At 40.2% G+C, this 18,305-nt stretch overlaps 1 protein-coding gene across 1 annotated transcript; it reads left to right on the top strand.

Moving 5' to 3' along the window:
- The first annotated feature begins 3,901 nt into the window (after positions 1 to 3,901).
- Positions 3,902 to 16,191, top strand: LOC134036235 (myosin heavy chain, fast skeletal muscle-like). Its single transcript, XM_062481071.1, has 39 exons — positions 3,902 to 4,117; positions 4,319 to 4,462; positions 4,574 to 4,730; positions 5,018 to 5,045; positions 5,253 to 5,367; positions 5,709 to 5,801; positions 5,991 to 6,054; positions 6,155 to 6,253; positions 6,381 to 6,484; positions 6,627 to 6,765; positions 6,881 to 6,999; positions 7,155 to 7,304; positions 7,486 to 7,656; positions 7,979 to 8,282; positions 8,423 to 8,487; positions 8,649 to 8,736; positions 8,845 to 8,962; positions 9,044 to 9,167; positions 9,445 to 9,581; positions 9,839 to 10,094; positions 10,175 to 10,417; positions 10,506 to 10,682; positions 10,865 to 11,010; positions 11,130 to 11,220; positions 11,376 to 11,765; positions 11,974 to 12,100; positions 12,272 to 12,390; positions 12,608 to 12,804; positions 12,960 to 13,143; positions 13,277 to 13,442; positions 13,537 to 13,661; positions 13,761 to 14,069; positions 14,240 to 14,443; positions 14,531 to 14,656; positions 15,089 to 15,259; positions 15,406 to 15,510; positions 15,595 to 15,690; positions 15,837 to 15,968; positions 16,159 to 16,191. Exons 1-39 carry the CDS (start codon positions 3,911 to 3,913, stop codon positions 16,174 to 16,176), a joined length of 5,808 nt encoding a protein of 1,935 aa, XP_062337055.1. The 5' UTR covers positions 3,902 to 3,910; the 3' UTR covers positions 16,177 to 16,191.
- Positions 16,192 to 18,305: the final 2,114 nt, after the last annotated feature.

The following is an 18,305-nucleotide window of genomic DNA, read 5'->3' as shown; positions in this document are numbered from 1 at the left end:
TTTTCATTCGACTAATAATAAATAAGATGTCCTACATTCATTAGTCTCACTGTGTTGTGTTTGGAAAACTGCCACATTACCCCCCCAAAAATTCTAAATGTATGGTATCGGTATCTGCGAGTACCAGAAAATAATCGTACTCAGTCCTTAAAAAATGGTATCGGTGCATCCCTACAATTTACTGTAATTTGTATAATTTGGGAAAAGCATCTGGTAAATTAATACATTATGTGAATATTGCTATTATTATTACTTTTGTACTATTACAAAAGATTGATTATTAATTGCATATAAGGCAGAGAGGACTTGGAAACGGACCAGTTGTTCTACTAATCACGGACATCTTTAAGGAAAGTAATGGGTTTTTTATTACTCAAGAGCTGCTCCAAGGGAAATAGAGGATCCAGCACTTTGTTTACTTTGTTTAAAAGAGGCGCGCCACTTGACTCCTATCCAATTCTGTTATATGAATAATGTGGAGGCTGGTGGATGCGGCCAGAGAAAAATTGGAGAACACACAACAAACCTAATCAACCTCTTAACCCAGCTTGCTGTGAAGGATCCCCCTGACAGACTGTATATATATATATATATGTGTAGGTGTGTATGTGTGTGTGTGTGTCTGTGTCTGTGTCTGTGTCTGTGTGTGTGTGCGTGCGTGCGTGCGTGTGTGTGTGTGTGCGTGTGTGTGTGCATGCAGTAGGAGCGCCATTGAGGACAACTGTTGGGAGAATTAACCATGAGGGGGGGAAGTCTTCTTAAATTAACAAAAGGCTCTAATAGTAACAGTAATACAGTGCCAATTGTGTTAAAGAACCTATTAAATTAGCTGGACTAGAAAAGGTTGATGTTTAAGTTCTTTATAACAGAATTGCCATTAGTAAACAATAGCTTCAGAAATTACTTATTGCTAACTACAACATGCTCAACATCGTCAAGAGTCACGTAGTCAACATCAATGGAAAAAGGCAATAAATATAAATGATATAGTCTTACACATTGTTCACAATATTTACAGTGACAGAAAATGAACATTTTATCAAGAGGTGCTAAAGCTACTAAATTTAAAACGAAAACAAGCATGTTAAAATATACATTAATGCACAAGAATGTACATTGATGCTGCTACTTGGCAACCCTGTTTCACGTCCTAATATTATTCATTCCAGTTCCAAAAAAAGTCATAATCTACCGATGATGGACATCATTTGCATCTCCATAGACATCATCTCCATACATATCAGTGACTCCATTCCATGTTTGTCATTGATACTGTCATAAAAGGAATGAACAAATGCCCTATAAGTCCTTTCAATGTAAACCTAGGGTGGTGTTATTTATTAGAGCACTGCAAAGGAATGTGACACCACATCCCAAATTAGATTTTATCTCAAAGGGCATTTTCTTTTTAGCTTGAATCAAGTTACCACGTCCTTGGTAGTAAATCTTAATTTATGATGAAGACCAGCAGTTGGTAAAAAACTGATTGCAGCAACTACTGCATAAGCTCACAACATTTACAGTATATGTTGATTACATATAGTGTGATTTTACTGTGTTAATCTTAACAGTATAGGTTTATGGTTTAAATATATTATTGGAACCATGTCAAGTGGTGGTCATTGAAAAAGAGTACAATTTAATGATGACATATTTAACATATTTCTTCTAACAGCTGATGTTAGAGCCAAGATACCGTAGATGTTCAAGTACAAGTCTAAGAACTCTAAAACTCAAGTTGTACATCAAGTCACATACATAATTTGTTGGGATGAAAAATACAGTATATCTTGCATTTCAAACTTGTCTCATGAATACATATAATAAAGTGTACATGAAACTATCTGGAGAGGACACATTTTTGTTAGAAAGTTGACTTGAATCTTTCATGACCATTATGGAAAATAACATTTCTTCTTCAAAAAAAGAATGTGAAGTGTTTGAAACACATTGCTATGGCGAGGGAACTGTCAGCTTAATATTGTGTGGTGATTGAGTATGAATATCTCTGGATAAGCTCTTTTATATGTAATCATTTAGTTAGGAGGCTAAACGTATTTTGTAAGAATGACAGTTTTTACAATAAGGTGTTAACAAGTGAAAAAAACATATTTGACGTTTGCCCTTTCATTTAAGGTTGTTTTATGTCTGGGACTCATCGGCACCTTCAGATAAAGCTTAAACTACGTTCACTTCTGCCAAATCAAATGTTGGCTCCATAAATGGTTAGTGTCTGACATTGAGTGTTTTTTATATGAATGTGTTCATAATATTGACATTTTGAACTTATGAAAAGTTTATAAATCTTTCCTCTCAAAGTCATGCCAAATGATATGAATATAGACTAAATAGAAAATAATAATACAACAAAAACCCTATAAACCATCTCCATGCTGCAATAACACATGGTAATGAATAATGACTTGACCTGGAATATTTGTCATTTTGTATGATAAAATAAAGCATAAAGCCATCTCTCAATCTATTAGTCTTCAAAAAACTGTTACATAAATCTACCTTCTAAATCGTATCTTAAAGTACTTAATAAGAAGTTGTAATGTTTTTCTAAAATATTTTATAAAGGTTTTTCTTGCTACAGTTTTCTAACGATGACTGTAAAACAAATTTACTGTGTAATTTTTTACCAAATTGAGCATCTTTTACCCTTAGGTTTTTCAACTGTTGTCAAAGTTGTACATACAGGTGTTTAATACATTTAGACATTTTACATTTAGTCATTTAGCAGACGCTCTTATCCAGAGCGACTTACAGTAAGTACAGGGACATTCCCCCCGAAGCAAGTAGGGTGAAGTGCCTTACTAGCCCGACTCCCTCACCACTCAGCCATCTGACTCCCTTTAATAGCCTAAATAAAATACCTGTTAACAAACAAATGCATGGTAGGAAATGTTCTTCATCACAGAAAATAGACAAATGGAAAGGCAAGGAGAGGGAGGGGGAGAGTGGAGGAGGGAAGAACAGATGGGGTCCAGTCAAATTCTAGATTCTGGCCTCCAACAAACGTCCTTGAGGAGAGTGATCCAGAATTAGCTTCTGCTTGCTAGGCACTTTCCACCAGATATAAGGAGTCCCTCAGGACAGCATCCATGGACAGAAAGCTTCAACCTCTGTGGTAAGATACTTTAACTCTTTGCATTGTTCATTCACATAATGCATTTTATGATACCAAACTCATTGCTAAATGTTGTACTTACACTCAAGTAAATGCAGTGTTGGCTTGGCATTACATGGCAATTTACATTTAAATTAAAGTTAGTTTTGTTAGAGTAAACTTTTTATTGAAGACATTAGTTGTACATTGATTTTGTAGTGCAATATTTTTATGTGACTATTTGCGAGATCCAAATTAGACTAAAAAGCAACACAACTGTATGCTCCTATACATAATATTGTGATTACAAATGTGCATTTCATTAAAGACATCCAAAGGAAAAGCTTTATTCTGTTCACTATTGATACAACTGTATACGTAATTACGGTCATAATGTCTCTTTTTAGATAACATTATTGGCATGCGAGTACTAAAAACACACTTTTCTTCCAGTGTCAACTAAGAGTCTAATTCATCTGGAAGGGGAAGACCAGGTGAGACATAGTTTGATGCTATATTCAGAACTTATGTATACTGTTCAAAATCAGTGTACAGTACTGATAAAAGGACTACTATGTTAACTGTGGACAGTAAAAATGACTGGAAATATATAATTGTCCAAACCAGTCTCCAATCTTCATTGCCAGCTAAGTGGCATCCTCAAGGCTTTTGGGATATGTTGTTTTGACCTGATTTAAGTGAATAAGCATTTGTAAAACTTGTGTCAGATCCAAATAAGAATACTATGGTTGATTTAAGGTGATGACAAATAAACTTGTCTTCCAGTAAACCGCCACCATGAGTACGGACGCCGAGATGGCCCAATATGGCAAGGCTGCCATTTACCTTCGTAAGCCTGAGAAGGAGAGGCTTGAGGCTCAGACGGCACCATTTGATGCCAAGAATGCCTGCTATGTGACTGATGTCAAGGAGTTGTACCTCAAGGGTCTGGTTATTAAGAGGGATGGCGGGAAGTGTGACGTGAAAATCCTTGACACTGAAGAGGTAAGACGATTTGATCAGTTTGGTTGGCACAGAATTAAACAAGAGGTTTAGGGCAAAAGTCAATGCAGCTATAGTCTGTATGTCCACAACATGAGCTACATTAATTGACAATCTTTACCCATTTCTGCCATTTCAATTGGCTTCTCATATTGCCACATTTCTGTCCTAACATAGCTTCAACTATGTGTCTGCCCATTTTAGACCAAAACCTTTAAAGAGGAGGATGTCTACAACATGAACCCCCCTAAGTATGACAAGATTGAGGATATGGCCATGATGACCTACCTCAATGAAGCTTCTGTCCTGTATAACCTCAAAGAGCGTTATGCCGCATGGATGATCTACGTAAGAAAACTGTCCCTTTTCACATAAGCCACCTCAAGGAAGCAAGTATCAGGAAATATACCAAACTTGAGCTCAAATATCAATGTATTAATTTGCCTTCTGCTCACACAGACCTACTCTGGGCTCTTCTGTGCCACGGTGAACCCCTACAAGTGGCTCCCTGTGTATGACATGGAAGTGGTGAACGCCTACAGAGGGAAGAAGCGTATGGAGGCTCCACCCCACATCTTCTCCGTCTCTGACAACGCCTATCAGTTCATGTTGACAGGTATGGATGCTCACTGATGGATGGAGGATGGATGCATGGTTTAACTGATGAATTCACTGGTGAACAGTGAGATACATTGATGGATGGGTGATGCATCATTGGATGGATTGATAAAGAGTTCAAGAATGATAGATTAAGGGATGCATGGATGAATTTAGGAATGGATGGATGCAAGTGAATATATGCTGTTTAAATACAATACATAGCACAATGTAATTTACAATATGATTTACAACGTAATTTACAATGGAGTAACTCATGACTTTTATTTTAATTGTTACTTGCAGATAGGGAGAACCAGTCCGTCTTGATTACGTGAGTAAAGATTTTTTCTTTAATATTTGTATGATTTCTTATGTAAAAACATAATAACACACAATTTCTAATAAAAAGAGATGAACCTAAGATATTTGTCAATGTAGAACCTTTATGACTTGAGGTTATGTTTATTAGTTAAAACACTTGTCAGTACTTAGATTTAAAAGTTATGAAGACTAAAATAAACAATTTTACCATCTACAGTGGAGAATCCGGTGCTGGAAAGACTGTCAACACCAAGCGTGTCATCCAGTACTTTGCCACCATTGCTGTTTCAGGAGGTGAGAAGAAGAAGGAAGCAGTACCTGGCAAAATGCAGGTAAGTCGTGACACATGCTGTATGATAATCACAGCCCTAATACATTTTCTTTGTGGTTTATGTTTTATAAATATCAATATATTTTGCAATGGTTACTATATACTTTGCATGATGTATATCTTCAGAATGTTTGAAACTAATAAAAGAGGTATGGAGCTTTCTAAGACTACATGGTAACGTGTGAGTCAACCCTGAATAAACATATTAACTTGGACACCGTAGGCTATATATAAAAAATATACTGTATATTTTCAATACTGGAATGAAAAACTTGAAAGACTTGTTGAAAGATAAGAGTTACAAGATACAAGATAAGTACCAACTGGTTTGTCTCCCTTCAGGGTTCTCTTGAGGATCAGATCATTGCAGCTAACCCTCTACTGGAGTCCTATGGTAACGCCAAGACAGTGAGGAACGACAATTCCTCTCGCTTTGTAAGTTTGATAGTTGAAGACTGCTATTCTATGCTTATCACTTCACACGTTTACATGTACTATCATTTTATCACTTACAATCATGCTGTGGTAACTGGATAATGTTGTAGGAGTGCATGATGTAGGAGAATACACTGTAGGCAGTTACTTTCATTCTTGACACCCTTGACAGCAAATGTTCTCCTTTAGGGTAAATTCATCAGGATTCACTTCCACACTACTGGCAAACTGTCTAGTGCTGACATTGAGACCTGTGAGTTGGCTTGAATTCCTCAAAAGTTCTCAACCAAATCAACCAATGATGTCAATTTACTTTAGTTAAAAATGTCTTTATTCTTTTCTTTCTCTCACAGACCTTCTGGAGAAGTCCAGAGTGAGCTTCCAGCTGCCTGATGAGAGAGGCTACCACATCTTCTACCAGATGATGACCAACCACAAACCTGAACTTGTTGGTGGGTCACTGCAGGGATAAAAATACAACATTATGGTTTATTTGCTCCTTTGTCCTTTCATGAAAGATGCAATAACTAACACAAGCTGGCATCAGGTAATAATAATTTCAGTTTTGTGTCTCCACAGAAATGGCGCTCATAACTACCAACCCCTACGACTACCCCATGATCAGCCAGGGTCAGATCACTGTGGCCAGTATTGATGACACAGTTGAACTTGACGCCACAGATGTGAGTTACTGAAATTATATAAACGGAGTAATTTTAAATACTAATTGTAACATGATTGACTCTGGATCAGGACATGAAGAAACCTCATAGATTGTGTCTTAAATATGTTATTCTGACAAAATATTGTCCTTTCACCCTCTAGGAGGCTATTGACATCTTGGGCTTCACCAGTGAAGAAAAGATGAGCATCTACAAGCTGACTGGTGCTGTCATGCACCACGGAAACCTTCACTTCAAGCAGAAGCAGCGTGAGGAGCAGGCTGAGCCAGATGGCACCGATGGTGAGTCTCACTTCCTCCTTCTACACTTTTCTCAAACTGCTATTTCATATTTTGATGTATAAATACAGTACCTCATAGTTAGTATTTGATACTCATGCATTTTTTCACCCTCCAGTGGCTGACAAAATCGGTTACCTTCTGGGTCTGAACTCAGCTGACATGCTGAAAGCCCTGTGCTATCCCAGAGTGAAGGTCGGCAATGAGTATGTGACCAAGGGTCAGACAGTGCCTCAGGTAAGAATAGACTTGAGAGCAGTAATTTTACAATGAGACTGTTTCTGTTTACTTGTGATGTGTTTGTAAAAAGAAATACTTTGCATCAAATTAATACAAGTTAATAACATTCATGTAAGACAGTGAAAGTAACTTTTAGCATTGATGTTACACAGGTGAACAACTCAGTGATGGCTCTAGCCAAGTCCATCTATGAGAGGATGTTCTTGTGGATGGTCATCCGCATCAACCAGATGTTGGACACCAAGCAGCAAAGAAACTTCTTTATTGGTGTGCTCGACATTGCTGGATTTGAGATCTTTGATGTGAGTTTGGACATACTGTTGTAGTACTGTATATTCACTATGAGGTTTAGTTAATTTGGTGAGTAAGAGACCAAGAGACTCTGCTCTACTCGAATTGAAGGAAATCATTCAAGGAACAGATAATAGGCAAAAACACTGGGGGATCGTAAAAATAAAAACATCTCAATGTGCCAATTCCCAGTACAACAGCATGGAGCAGCTGTGCATCAACTTCACCAATGAGAAACTGCAACAGTTCTTCAACCACACCATGTTTGTCCTGGAGCAAGAGGAGTACAAGAAGGAGGGCATTGTCTGGGCTTTCATTGACTTTGGGATGGACTTGGCTGCCTGCATTGAGCTCATTGAGAAGGTGAGCTGTGTGTATAAATTACCCATCGGGTCTTTAAAGTACATTGTAAGCATATGAAGTAAATGTGAAGAACAATAAATACTGTACATTTGTTAAATTCATAATAAAAGAGCTCACCATATCTCTAATACAAATGTGCCCTATACGTCTAATCTACACAGTACTTTTTTTTCTGTACAAATAACCAAAATGTTAGGTTCTTGCAACTACACAAGTTATATCTTTGATGAGTTTTGTTATTACAGTAATTGTTTTTTCTAAAATAGAAATGTGGATTACTTTGTGGAAACAGATACTTATCTGATGTGTGTTTTCTCCCCAGCCAATGGGCATTTTCTCCATCCTGGAAGAGGAATGCATGTTCCCCAAGGCTTCAGACACTTCCTTCAAGAACAAGCTGTATGACCAGCATCTTGGTAAGACCAAGGCATTTGAGAAGCCTAAACCAGCAAAGGGCAAGGCCGAAGCCCACTTCTCCCTGGTCCACTATGCTGGTACAGTGGACTACAATATCACTGGCTGGCTGGAAAAGAACAAGGATCCCCTGAACGACTCTGTGCTTCAGCTGTATGGAAAGTCTTCAGTCAAACTGTTGGCCGCGCTCTATGTTGCTGCTCCACCTGAGGGTTAGTATAGTTGAACTAGGATCCAAAATATCATCATACATTCAATCTTAACGCATATTTACATGCGTTGTCATGGATAAACACGTTTGTTAAAGACTTTTCTTCAACAATATGTATTGTGCTGCTTCAATTCTTGACAGACACCTCAAAGAAAGGAGGCAAGAAGAAGGGAGGTTCCATGCAGACTGTGTCCTCCCAGTTCAGAGTGAGTGGGATTTGTATGTAATTTATGATAGATAGAATAGTTTTGCATCACTGACTTATACTCACTTAAATACTTGTAAATTGTAGTCTGTCTGGTCATAAACATTGTAGCTTGATTACAAACAATATCTGAGATCAATTGCCATTGCAAAAACCTTACAGGAGAACTTGGGCAAGCTGATGACCAACTTGAGGAGCACCCACCCTCATTTTGTGCGCTGTCTGATTCCCAATGAGTCAAAGACTCCAGGTAAAACATCATGTTATTTCACTATTACTCTTCTAAAATGATTCAGTATCAAGTATATCACTTGTCTTTAAAGACATTACTTCACCGTAAACGTTTTGATTCATCCAGGTTTGATGGAGAACTTCCTGGTTATCCACCAGCTGAGGTGTAATGGTGTGCTGGAGGGTATTAGGATCTGCAGAAAAGGCTTCCCCAGCAGAATCATCTATGCTGACTTTAAGCAGAGGTAATAATAAACACATACATTTGCAATGTAGTTTCTGTAAATAAGCAGACATGTTGAGAAATACATTTTCTATCTTTACAGATACAAGGTATTGAATGCCAGTGTCATCCCCGAAGGCCAGTTCATGGATAACAAGAAGGCTTCTGAGAAGCTGCTTGGGTCAATTGATGTGAACCATGAGGAGTACAAGTTTGGACACACCAAGGTAAATTTTGATGATGGGATACTGGAAACTCATGTTTGTGACTTACAGAGGTTATTCAATATCTCATTTAACTGGTAGACATTCAAAATGGAATCGAGAGCAATCCAACAATCTTACTGTAATAATACTTGTGAGAAATACACAGCAAGTCATTTCATTGGCAGTTATTTGATCCGAACATCATACATAACCTTTGTTATCTACTTAGATAGCAATTTGTTAACACCAGAAGTATTTATGTTGTTTATTTAAGTTTTGTATCATACCCCTGTTTCAGGTGTTCTTCAAAGCTGGTCTGCTTGGTGTCCTTGAGGAGATGAGAGATGAGAAGCTTGCTACTCTGGTAACCATGACACAAGCTCTTGCCCGTGGATACCTGATGAGAACTGAGTTTACCAAGATGATGGCGAGGAGGTGAGATGGAGATGATAAAATGAAAAATATGGATTCAAGTATTTGCATTCAAATCTTGTTTTTAGGGACTGATACATTTCGTTCTACTATGAAGCTATTGTTAGAATGATGATATAAACTTGTAATTTTGGACGGATGTCTAATTTAGGCTTGATGGAATGATAGACGAATGATGTAGGAATGGGTTAGGGTAATGACTTTACATTACATAATTTGTATTGCGCTAAACAATTACTGTGTCTATCTCTTATTATCAGAGAGTCTGTCTACACCATCCAGTACAATGTCCGCTCATTCATGAACGTGAAACACTGGCCATGGATGAAGGTCTACTACAAGATCAAGCCTCTCCTGCAAAGTGCTGAGACAGAGAAGGAGCTGGCCAACATGAAAGAGGACTATGGGAAGTGCAAAGCTGCTCTTGAAAAGTCTGAGGCTCGCAAAAAAGAGCTGGAAGAGAAGATGGTGTCCCTCCTTCAGGAGAAGAACGACCTGTCTCTTCAAGTAGCATCTGTAAGTGAAATACACATGCACGCACCACACATCTATAATGTCATATACACATTGGCTTACCCACAAATTTCTTCTCTCAGGAATCAGAAAATCTCAATGACGCTGAGGAGAGATGTGAGGGTCTGATCAAGAGCAAGATCCAGCTGGAGGCCAAACTCAAAGAGACAACAGAAAGGCTGGAGGATGAAGAGGAGATGAATGCTGAGCTGACAGCCAAGAAGAGGAAGCTGGAGGATGAGTGCTCTGAACTGAAGAAGGACATTGATGATCTGGAGCTTACCCTGGCCAAAGTGGAGAAGGAGAAGCATGCCACAGAGAACAAGGTATCAACATCTCACCAATATCTAAGCAGTAGCTTGTTCAAAAACACCAAACAATAGTTTAGACTTGAACTAACTTTGTCTTGTCCAGGTGAAAAACCTGACTGAAGAGATGGCATCTCAAGATGAGAGTGTTGCCAAGCTGACCAAGGAGAAGAAAGCCTTGCAAGAGGCCCACCAGCAGACACTGGATGACCTGCAGGCAGAGGAGGACAAAGTCAACACTCTGACCAAGGCCAAGACCAAGCTGGAACAGCAAGTTGATGATGTGGGTGAAGTCATAGTTTTTATAGTTTTTATACTTACTGTGACCTCATATAAAGTCTTTTAAACATTTTTAAATGAGAGATTCAGATGAACAACGTGTAATTGTTTAAATTACTTGTTGTCTTTTTACTTTTAATATGTTTTATCAAGTATTAACTATTAATTAACTTTGTTGACCTCCAGCTTGAAGGTTCTCTGGAGCAAGAGAAGAAGCTCCGTATGGACCTTGAGAGAGGCAAGAGAAAGCTGGAGGGAGACCTGAAACTGGCCCAGGAGTCCATCATGGACCTGGAGAACGACAAGCAGCAGTCCGATGAAAAAATCAAGAAGTAAGTTAGCTGATCAGAAACATGAAAAAGAATAAATTGCCACATTGATTCAAACACACTACTTTGTAATCTCCCATCAAGATGACACAAAAAAACTTGAATTCCTTTGTGCTCCCTAGGAAGGACTTTGAGACCAGCCAGCTCCTCAGCAAGATTGAGGATGAGCAGTCTCTGGGTGCCCAGCTGCAGAAGAAGATCAAGGAGCTCCAGGTATGGTGTAGTTAATAAACCCCAGACAAGTAATATTTCCTGGTTTTTGGCTGGATGGTATTGTACTGGCTTGTGTTTAAAAATCCACCTTGTCTATTAAGTCCAGGCCAGAATTTTGAAACTTTGATGATGCATGTTGTTTTTATCTACTGTAGGCTCGTATTGAGGAGCTGGAGGAGGAGATTGAGGCTGAGCGTGCTGCCAGGGCCAAGGTGGAGAAGCAGAGGGCCGATCTGTCCAGGGAACTTGAGGAGATCAGTGAGAGGCTGGAGGAGGCTGGAGGCGCCACAGCTGCTCAGATTGAGATGAACAAGAAGCGAGAGGCTGAGTTCCAGAAGCTGAGACGTGACCTGGAGGAGTCCACCCTGCAGCATGAGGCCACAGCCTCAGCCCTGAGGAAGAAGCAGGCTGACAGTGTGGCAGAGCTGGGAGAGCAGATCGACAACCTGCAGCGCGTCAAACAGAAGCTGGAGAAAGAGAAAAGTGAATTCAAGATGGAGATTGATGACCTGTCCTCCAACATGGAGGCAGTTGCTAAGGCTAAGGTCAGTGATACAAAGAAACCAAAACAGAAATATAGAATTAATGTAAAACTTTAATGATTCCAAATTCCCTCTTAAAGGCACGTTTTGTAATTTTTTCATAATTTACTACATCTTAACAATTTAAGGATTCAAGAACTTCAATTGGGCACGTTGGTTTACACAAACCCTACAGTATGTATGTGATTGAAACATGGTGTTTGTTCCACAGGGCAATCTGGAGAAGATGTGCCGTACCCTTGAGGACCAACTCAGTGAGATCAAGACCAAGAATGATGAGAATGTGCGCCAGGTCAATGACATTGGTGCACAGAGAGCCAGACTCCTCACTGAGAATGGTAAATTCAGTGAATCAAGAACAATTCCTTCATCAAAAGTTATGAAAAGACATATTTCAAGTTTAGTTCATTAAATGGTCAGGTAGACAATAATACCGGTACAAACTAATCATATTAAAAAGAACACCAGTGAGGGCTTGACCTGACAAGAATCTACTAAATTCTCCCCAGGTGAGTTTGGTCGCCAGCTGGAGGAGAAGGAAGCCCTGGTGTCCCAGTTGACCAGAGGCAAGCAGGCCTACACCCAGCAGATTGAGGAGCTCAAGAGGCATGTTGAGGAGGAGGTCAAGGTAATCCTCAAACCTGAAGAATTGCATTTAACAGGCCCACTGAGCTAAACAGTACCTGCAAGGCACTACCTGTTTGGATTTTTTACCAAACAGGTATTTTTTTTACCATATCTATTTCTTGGTATATTATTAGTTTGGAAACAAATCTAAACGCATTAACTTGTATAGTTCTCATTGATCAAGTCGATTCAGCTGCCCCTTTTTATTTCCCTTTAAGGCTAAGAACGCCCTGGCCCATGGTGTACAATCTGCCCGCCACGACTGTGACCTGCTGAGGGAGCAGTTTGAGGAGGAGCAGGAGGCCAAAGCAGAGCTGCAGCGCGGCATGTCCAAGGCTAACTCTGAGGTGGCTCAGTGGAGAACCAAGTATGAAACTGATGCCATCCAGAGGACAGAGGAGCTGGAGGAGGCCAAGTAAGTCCGTGGAAGTCCCCTCCCTTCATGGAAGTCTCTCCTCAAATACTGTCAGTATTTGGTATATAGTGTATACTGCAAGTCAGTATTGTCAAATACTGCAAGCCTGCCATCAGGACAGGACATCTTTACAATACTGCTCTTGTACCTAACAGAAAGAAGCTGGCTCAGCGTCTCCAGGAAGCTGAGGAGACCATTGAGGCCACCAACTCCAAATGTGCCTCTCTGGAGAAGACCAAGCAGAGGCTGCAGGGAGAGGTGGAGGACCTCATGATTGATGTTGAGAGAGCCAATGGCCTGGCTGCCAACCTGGATAAGAAGCAGAGGAACTTTGACAAGGTGAAAATTTGAAAAATACCTGAATCAGCAACAGGTTGCTCAAAACTGTCCTATGACACCCTGTTTCTTAGCCGTTGCATAGTCATTTGTAATTCAACTGTTAAAGGCTGCTTTGGTGTGTGCTTCCTCCTAGGTTCTTGCAGAGTGGAAGCAGAAGTTTGAGGAGGGCCAGGCTGAGCTGGAGGGAGCTCAGAAGGAGACTCGTTCTCTCAGCACAGAGCTCTTCAAGATGAAGAACTCCTATGAGGAGGCTCTTGACCAGCTGGAGACTCTGAAGAGAGAAAATAAGAACTTACAACGTGAGATAAATGTTGTGTGTGGTGCTTTTCCCCACCTCAAGTACATCTGATTATCCATTTTTGAATCAAACAATGTTCCTTTTTCCAATCACAGAGGAGATCTCTGACCTGACCGAGCAGATCGGAGAGACTGGCAAGAGCATCCATGAGCTGGAGAAGGCCAAGAAGACAGTGGAGACAGAGAAGTCTGAGATCCAGACCGCTCTGGAGGAGGCTGAGGTACAAACTATACACAATTTCCAGAATGAAGTGGAAAGAATAAACACTTTTAGGATCAACTTAACTAAGAATGACATTGCAAATTGTTTCTTTATTCAGGGAACCCTGGAGCATGAGGAATCCAAGATTCTGCGTGTGCAGCTGGAGCTGAACCAGATCAAGGGTGAGGTGGACAGAAAGCTGGCAGAGAAGGATGAGGAGATGGAGCAGATCAAGAGGAACAGCCAGAGGGTGGCTGACTCCATGCAGAGCACCCTGGACTCTGAGGTCCGCAGCAGGAATGATGCTCTGAGAGTCAAGAAGAAGATGGAGGGAGACCTGAATGAGATGGAGATCCAGCTGAGCCATGCTAACCGCCAGGCTGCTGAGTCCCAGAAGCAGCTGAGGAACGTTCAGGCGCAGCTCAAGGTACTGTGAATGTTGGCAACACCTAAAATCTCTGTTCTAGTGTAAAATTACTAAAATCTATTTTTCAGTTCAATAACATTTGATATATTCACTTACTTACATAACTGAAATAAACACCAATGCTAAGCTCCTACACTGCATTTATTCTAACCTGTTTTTTTGTTCTTTAGGATGCCCAGTTGCACCTGGATGATGCCGTCCGTGCCTCAGAGGACATGAAGGAACAGGCTGCCATGGTGGAACGTAGAAATGGTCTGATGTTGGCTGAGATTGAGGAGCTGAGAGTGGGTCTGGAGCAGACAGAGAGAGGCCGCAAAGTGGCTGAGCAGGAGCTGGTGGACGCCAGCGAGAGAGTGGGACTGCTGCATTCCCAGGTGTGGACAACATCCACAAACACACAAATAGGTAACATTCCTAACAAAAGTTTAGTTTTTTGTTAAATCCATGTGTACTCCTTTTAGAACACAAGCCTGTTGAACACCAAGAAGAAGCTTGAGGCTGACCTGGTTCAAGTGCAGGGAGAGGTGGATGACATTGTCCAGGAGTCCAGGAACGCTGAGGACAAGGCCAAGAAGGCCATCACTGATGTGAGTCTGGCTAACTAAGTATCACAGAACAGTCACTATTCAGTCTGCTACTTTACTTACACCATCATCAAGGCCATGTCAAAGCAATATGGAACCACCATATCATCATACAGTAGCCTACGCCTATGATAACATACCTTCCACCTTGTGGCCATGTTCTACTGACTGCTTCACAACTTATGTGTTCACAATTTTAGTGTCGACCCCCACTGATCCATCTAAGTAGAATGCAGAAACTAGTTACATCGTTCTGATTTATACTCAGTTCAGTTCTCACAAGGATTTGTAACTGTTTGTTTGGTCATTCCACTAGTATATTGTCTAGATAATATAATGGTGTACTGTGAAAAAAATGTGGGTCATGTAACCTGGTACAATATACTGTGTGAGTACAGTTCCTCAGTTCAACCAAGCGGTATTCTGTTGTTGCAGGCTGCCATGATGGCAGAAGAGCTGAAGAAGGAGCAGGACACCAGCTCTCACCTTGAGAGGATGAAGAAGAATCTTGAAGTGACAGTCAAGGACCTGCAGCACCGTCTGGATGAGGCAGAGAACCTAGCCATGAAGGGTGGCAAGAAGCAGCTCCAGAAACTGGAGTCCAGGGTGAGTTTGAAAACATTTGAATATTCCCTGTGTAACCTTGATGGAGGTAACATTTTTCTGGTGTATTTAGTCCTGAGTATGCTGTTAATAAGGACCTTTTAGCATGGTAGTGATGGATTCACCATGAGCTCCTTTTCTCCACCCAGGTGCGTGAGCTGGAGACTGAGGTTGAGGCTGAACAGAGGAGAGGTGTAGATGCAGTCAAGGGAGTCCGCAAGTATGAGCGCAGAGTCAAGGAGCTGACATACCAGGTAACAACATACTCATTACACTCTTTATAAAATCATCAGCATTTGTGTGAACATGAACAAGTAATACACTTTTTTTTATTTCAGACTGAGGAGGATAAGAAGAATGTAGCCAGACTTCAGGACCTGGTGGATAAGCTGCAGCTTAAAGTGAAGGCTTACAAGAGACAGGCTGAGGAGGCGGTAAGTCTAATCATTTATTTGACCCTTGCTTATGCAAAAATACATTTCATTTTCCCTAATATCTGTACCAAGTATGTATTTCTTGTCTAAACAATTCCAACAGAAGGTAGTTTTGATCATATCTTTTTTATATGAATTCCTTTCAGGAGGAGCAGGCCAACTCCCACATGTCCAAGTTCAGGAAGGTTCAGCATGAGCTGGAGGAGGCTGAGGAGCGTGCTGACATCGCTGAGTCTCAGGTCAACAAGCTCAGAACCAAGAGTCGTGATTCTGGAAAGGTAAAGACCTGCTGATGTCACACCAAGGGTTCATAAATATACCTCATGGGACCTCATAAACACCACTTTAAGTCACAGTTACTAAAAGTACATATTTTTGGGGGTCGTTTTGTCAAAACGTGTCACCACATGCACATTCTGTTTGAAAGTAAGATGATTGACTAACTCCTAATTTTTCTCTTTTTCTCAGGCTAAAGAAGCGGAATAGACCTGACAAGATCTGATTTCATAAAATATGAATTACTTGCTGATATTTAAAGTATTTAAAAAATAAAGTATTTGTGCACACAATGCCACATGACTTTCTACAGTATTTCTTACTTACTTATTTCTTCCTTACATTTACATTTATTCATTTAGCAGACGCTTTTATCCAAAGCGACTTCCAAGAGAGAGCTTTACGAAGTGCATAGGTCACTGATAACAACAAGATAGCCCCAAAAACATTGCGGGTAGCAAAAACATGAAGCACATATTGTGAACAACCAAAATAAGTGCCAAAGGGAAGAACGACAAGAGCATGTAGTTAAACAAGTTACAAACAACATGAATCACTATAAGTGCAAGTGTACCTGTAGAAAAGCAAGCAACAGTAAAAATATTTCCACAATTTAAATCAGTTACCACTAACCAACAAGAGCAGCAAGGCTCTAAGCAAGAGTCATTGCGATCCTTGAGGAAACTAACATGGGGTCCAGCAAACCATTCCTAAGTACCGTTGTACTCCTGGAACAAGTGCGTCTTGAGCCTTTTCTTGAAGGTGGGGAGACAGTCAGTGTCTCTGATGGATGTGGGGAGTTGGTTCCACCACTGGGGGGCCAGACAGGAGAAGAGCTTGTGTTGGGACCGGGCGCTCTTGAGCGGTGGGACCATCAGGCGGTTGTCTGAAGAAGACCTTAGAAAAAAAACTAAATATCATAGGACCAGCACAGACACTGCAAATTAAAAAAGGTGAAACACAATGTTGAGAGTCACTCGCAGGAATAATAAGGACACTGCAATGTAGAGTTAAATAGTTTCACTTTTACATTTTTACTCTCGCCGAAGGCTTGAGCACACCCAATAATAATAATATATATGTGAGAGAACAAAAGTTGTGCTCTCGCCGAAGGCTTGAGCACACCCAATAATATTAACACAAATTAAGTTGGAAAGCTTGTAAATGCTCTAGTGATCTTTCATACCTTAAGTTTCATACCTCGCTCCACCATGAACACCACCAAGGACATTCCCACTGTCGCCTACAGGCAGTTTCACACTTCACACTTTCTTCCACCCTTCCTTTTCCGCTCCTCCAAGGAAAATATAGCACTTTGCTCCATGTCTAGAAGAGGCGCGCCACTTGACTCCTATCCAATACAGTTATATAAATGATGTGGAGGCGGCGAAATTGGAGAACACACAACAAACTTAATCAACCTCCTAACCCAGCTTGCTGTGAAGGATCCCCCTGACAGACTGTGTGTGTGTGTGTGTGTGTGTGTGTGTGTGTGTGTGTGTGTGAAGTAGAACAAGCATGTAAAAACATACATTAATTCACAAAAATTTACATTGATGCTGCTACTTGGCAACCCTGTTTCACGTCCTGACGAAGATTATTCATCCCAGTTCCCCAAAAAGTCATATTCTACCAATGATTAACATCATTAGTATCTCCATACACGTCATCTCCATACATATCGTTGACTTCATTCCATGTTTGTCATTGATACTGTCATAAAATGAATGAACCAATGCCTTATAAGTCCATTCAATGTAAACCTAGGGTGGTGTTATTTATTAGAGCACTGCAAAAGAATATGACACCACATCCCAAATTAGATTTAATCTCAAAGGGCATTTTCTTTTTAGCTTGAATCAAGTTACCAAGTCCAAGAGTAAATCTTAATTCATGATGAAGACCAGCAGTCGGTAAAAAACTGATTGCAGCAACTACTGCATAAGCTCACAACAGTTACAGTATATGTTGATTACATATTGTGTGAATTTACTGGATTTATTTTAACAGTATAGGTTTATGGTTTAAATATATTATTGGAAAGATGTCAAGTGGCAGTCATTGAAATAGAGTAGAATTTAATGATGACATTAACATATTACTTCTAAGTAACTGCTGATGTTAGAGCCAAGATACCGTAGATGTTCAAGTTCAAGTCCAATAACTCTAACACTTAAGTTGTACATCAAGTCACATACATAATTTGTTGGGATGACAAATATATCTTGCATTTCAAACTTGTCTCATGAATACATATAATAGAGTACACATGAAACTATCTGCAGAGAACACATTTTTGTTAGAAAGTTGACTTGAATCTTTCATGACCATTATGGAAA

The sequence above is a fragment of the Osmerus eperlanus genome, chromosome 16 (genome assembly GCF_963692335.1).
Source record: "Osmerus eperlanus chromosome 16, fOsmEpe2.1, whole genome shotgun sequence".
In the NCBI taxonomy this organism is placed as follows: domain Eukaryota; kingdom Metazoa; phylum Chordata; class Actinopteri; order Osmeriformes; family Osmeridae; genus Osmerus; species Osmerus eperlanus.
The sequence above is the reverse complement of the archived record's forward strand: the minus strand, read 5'-3'. Positions and strand labels throughout refer to the sequence as shown.

Excerpts from the sequence above, each read along its gene's own strand:
- LOC134036235 (XM_062481071.1), top strand. The coding sequence starts at position 3,911 with ATGAGTACGGACGCCGAGATGGCCCAATATGGCAAGGCTGCCATTTAC. Across the intron at positions 10,418-10,505 it reads AGCATGCCACAGAGAACAAG|GTGAAAAACCTGACTGAAGA; the intron begins GTATCAACATCT and ends TGTCTTGTCCAG. Across the intron at positions 12,391-12,607 it reads ATGTTGAGGAGGAGGTCAAG|GCTAAGAACGCCCTGGCCCA; the intron begins GTAATCCTCAAA and ends TTTCCCTTTAAG.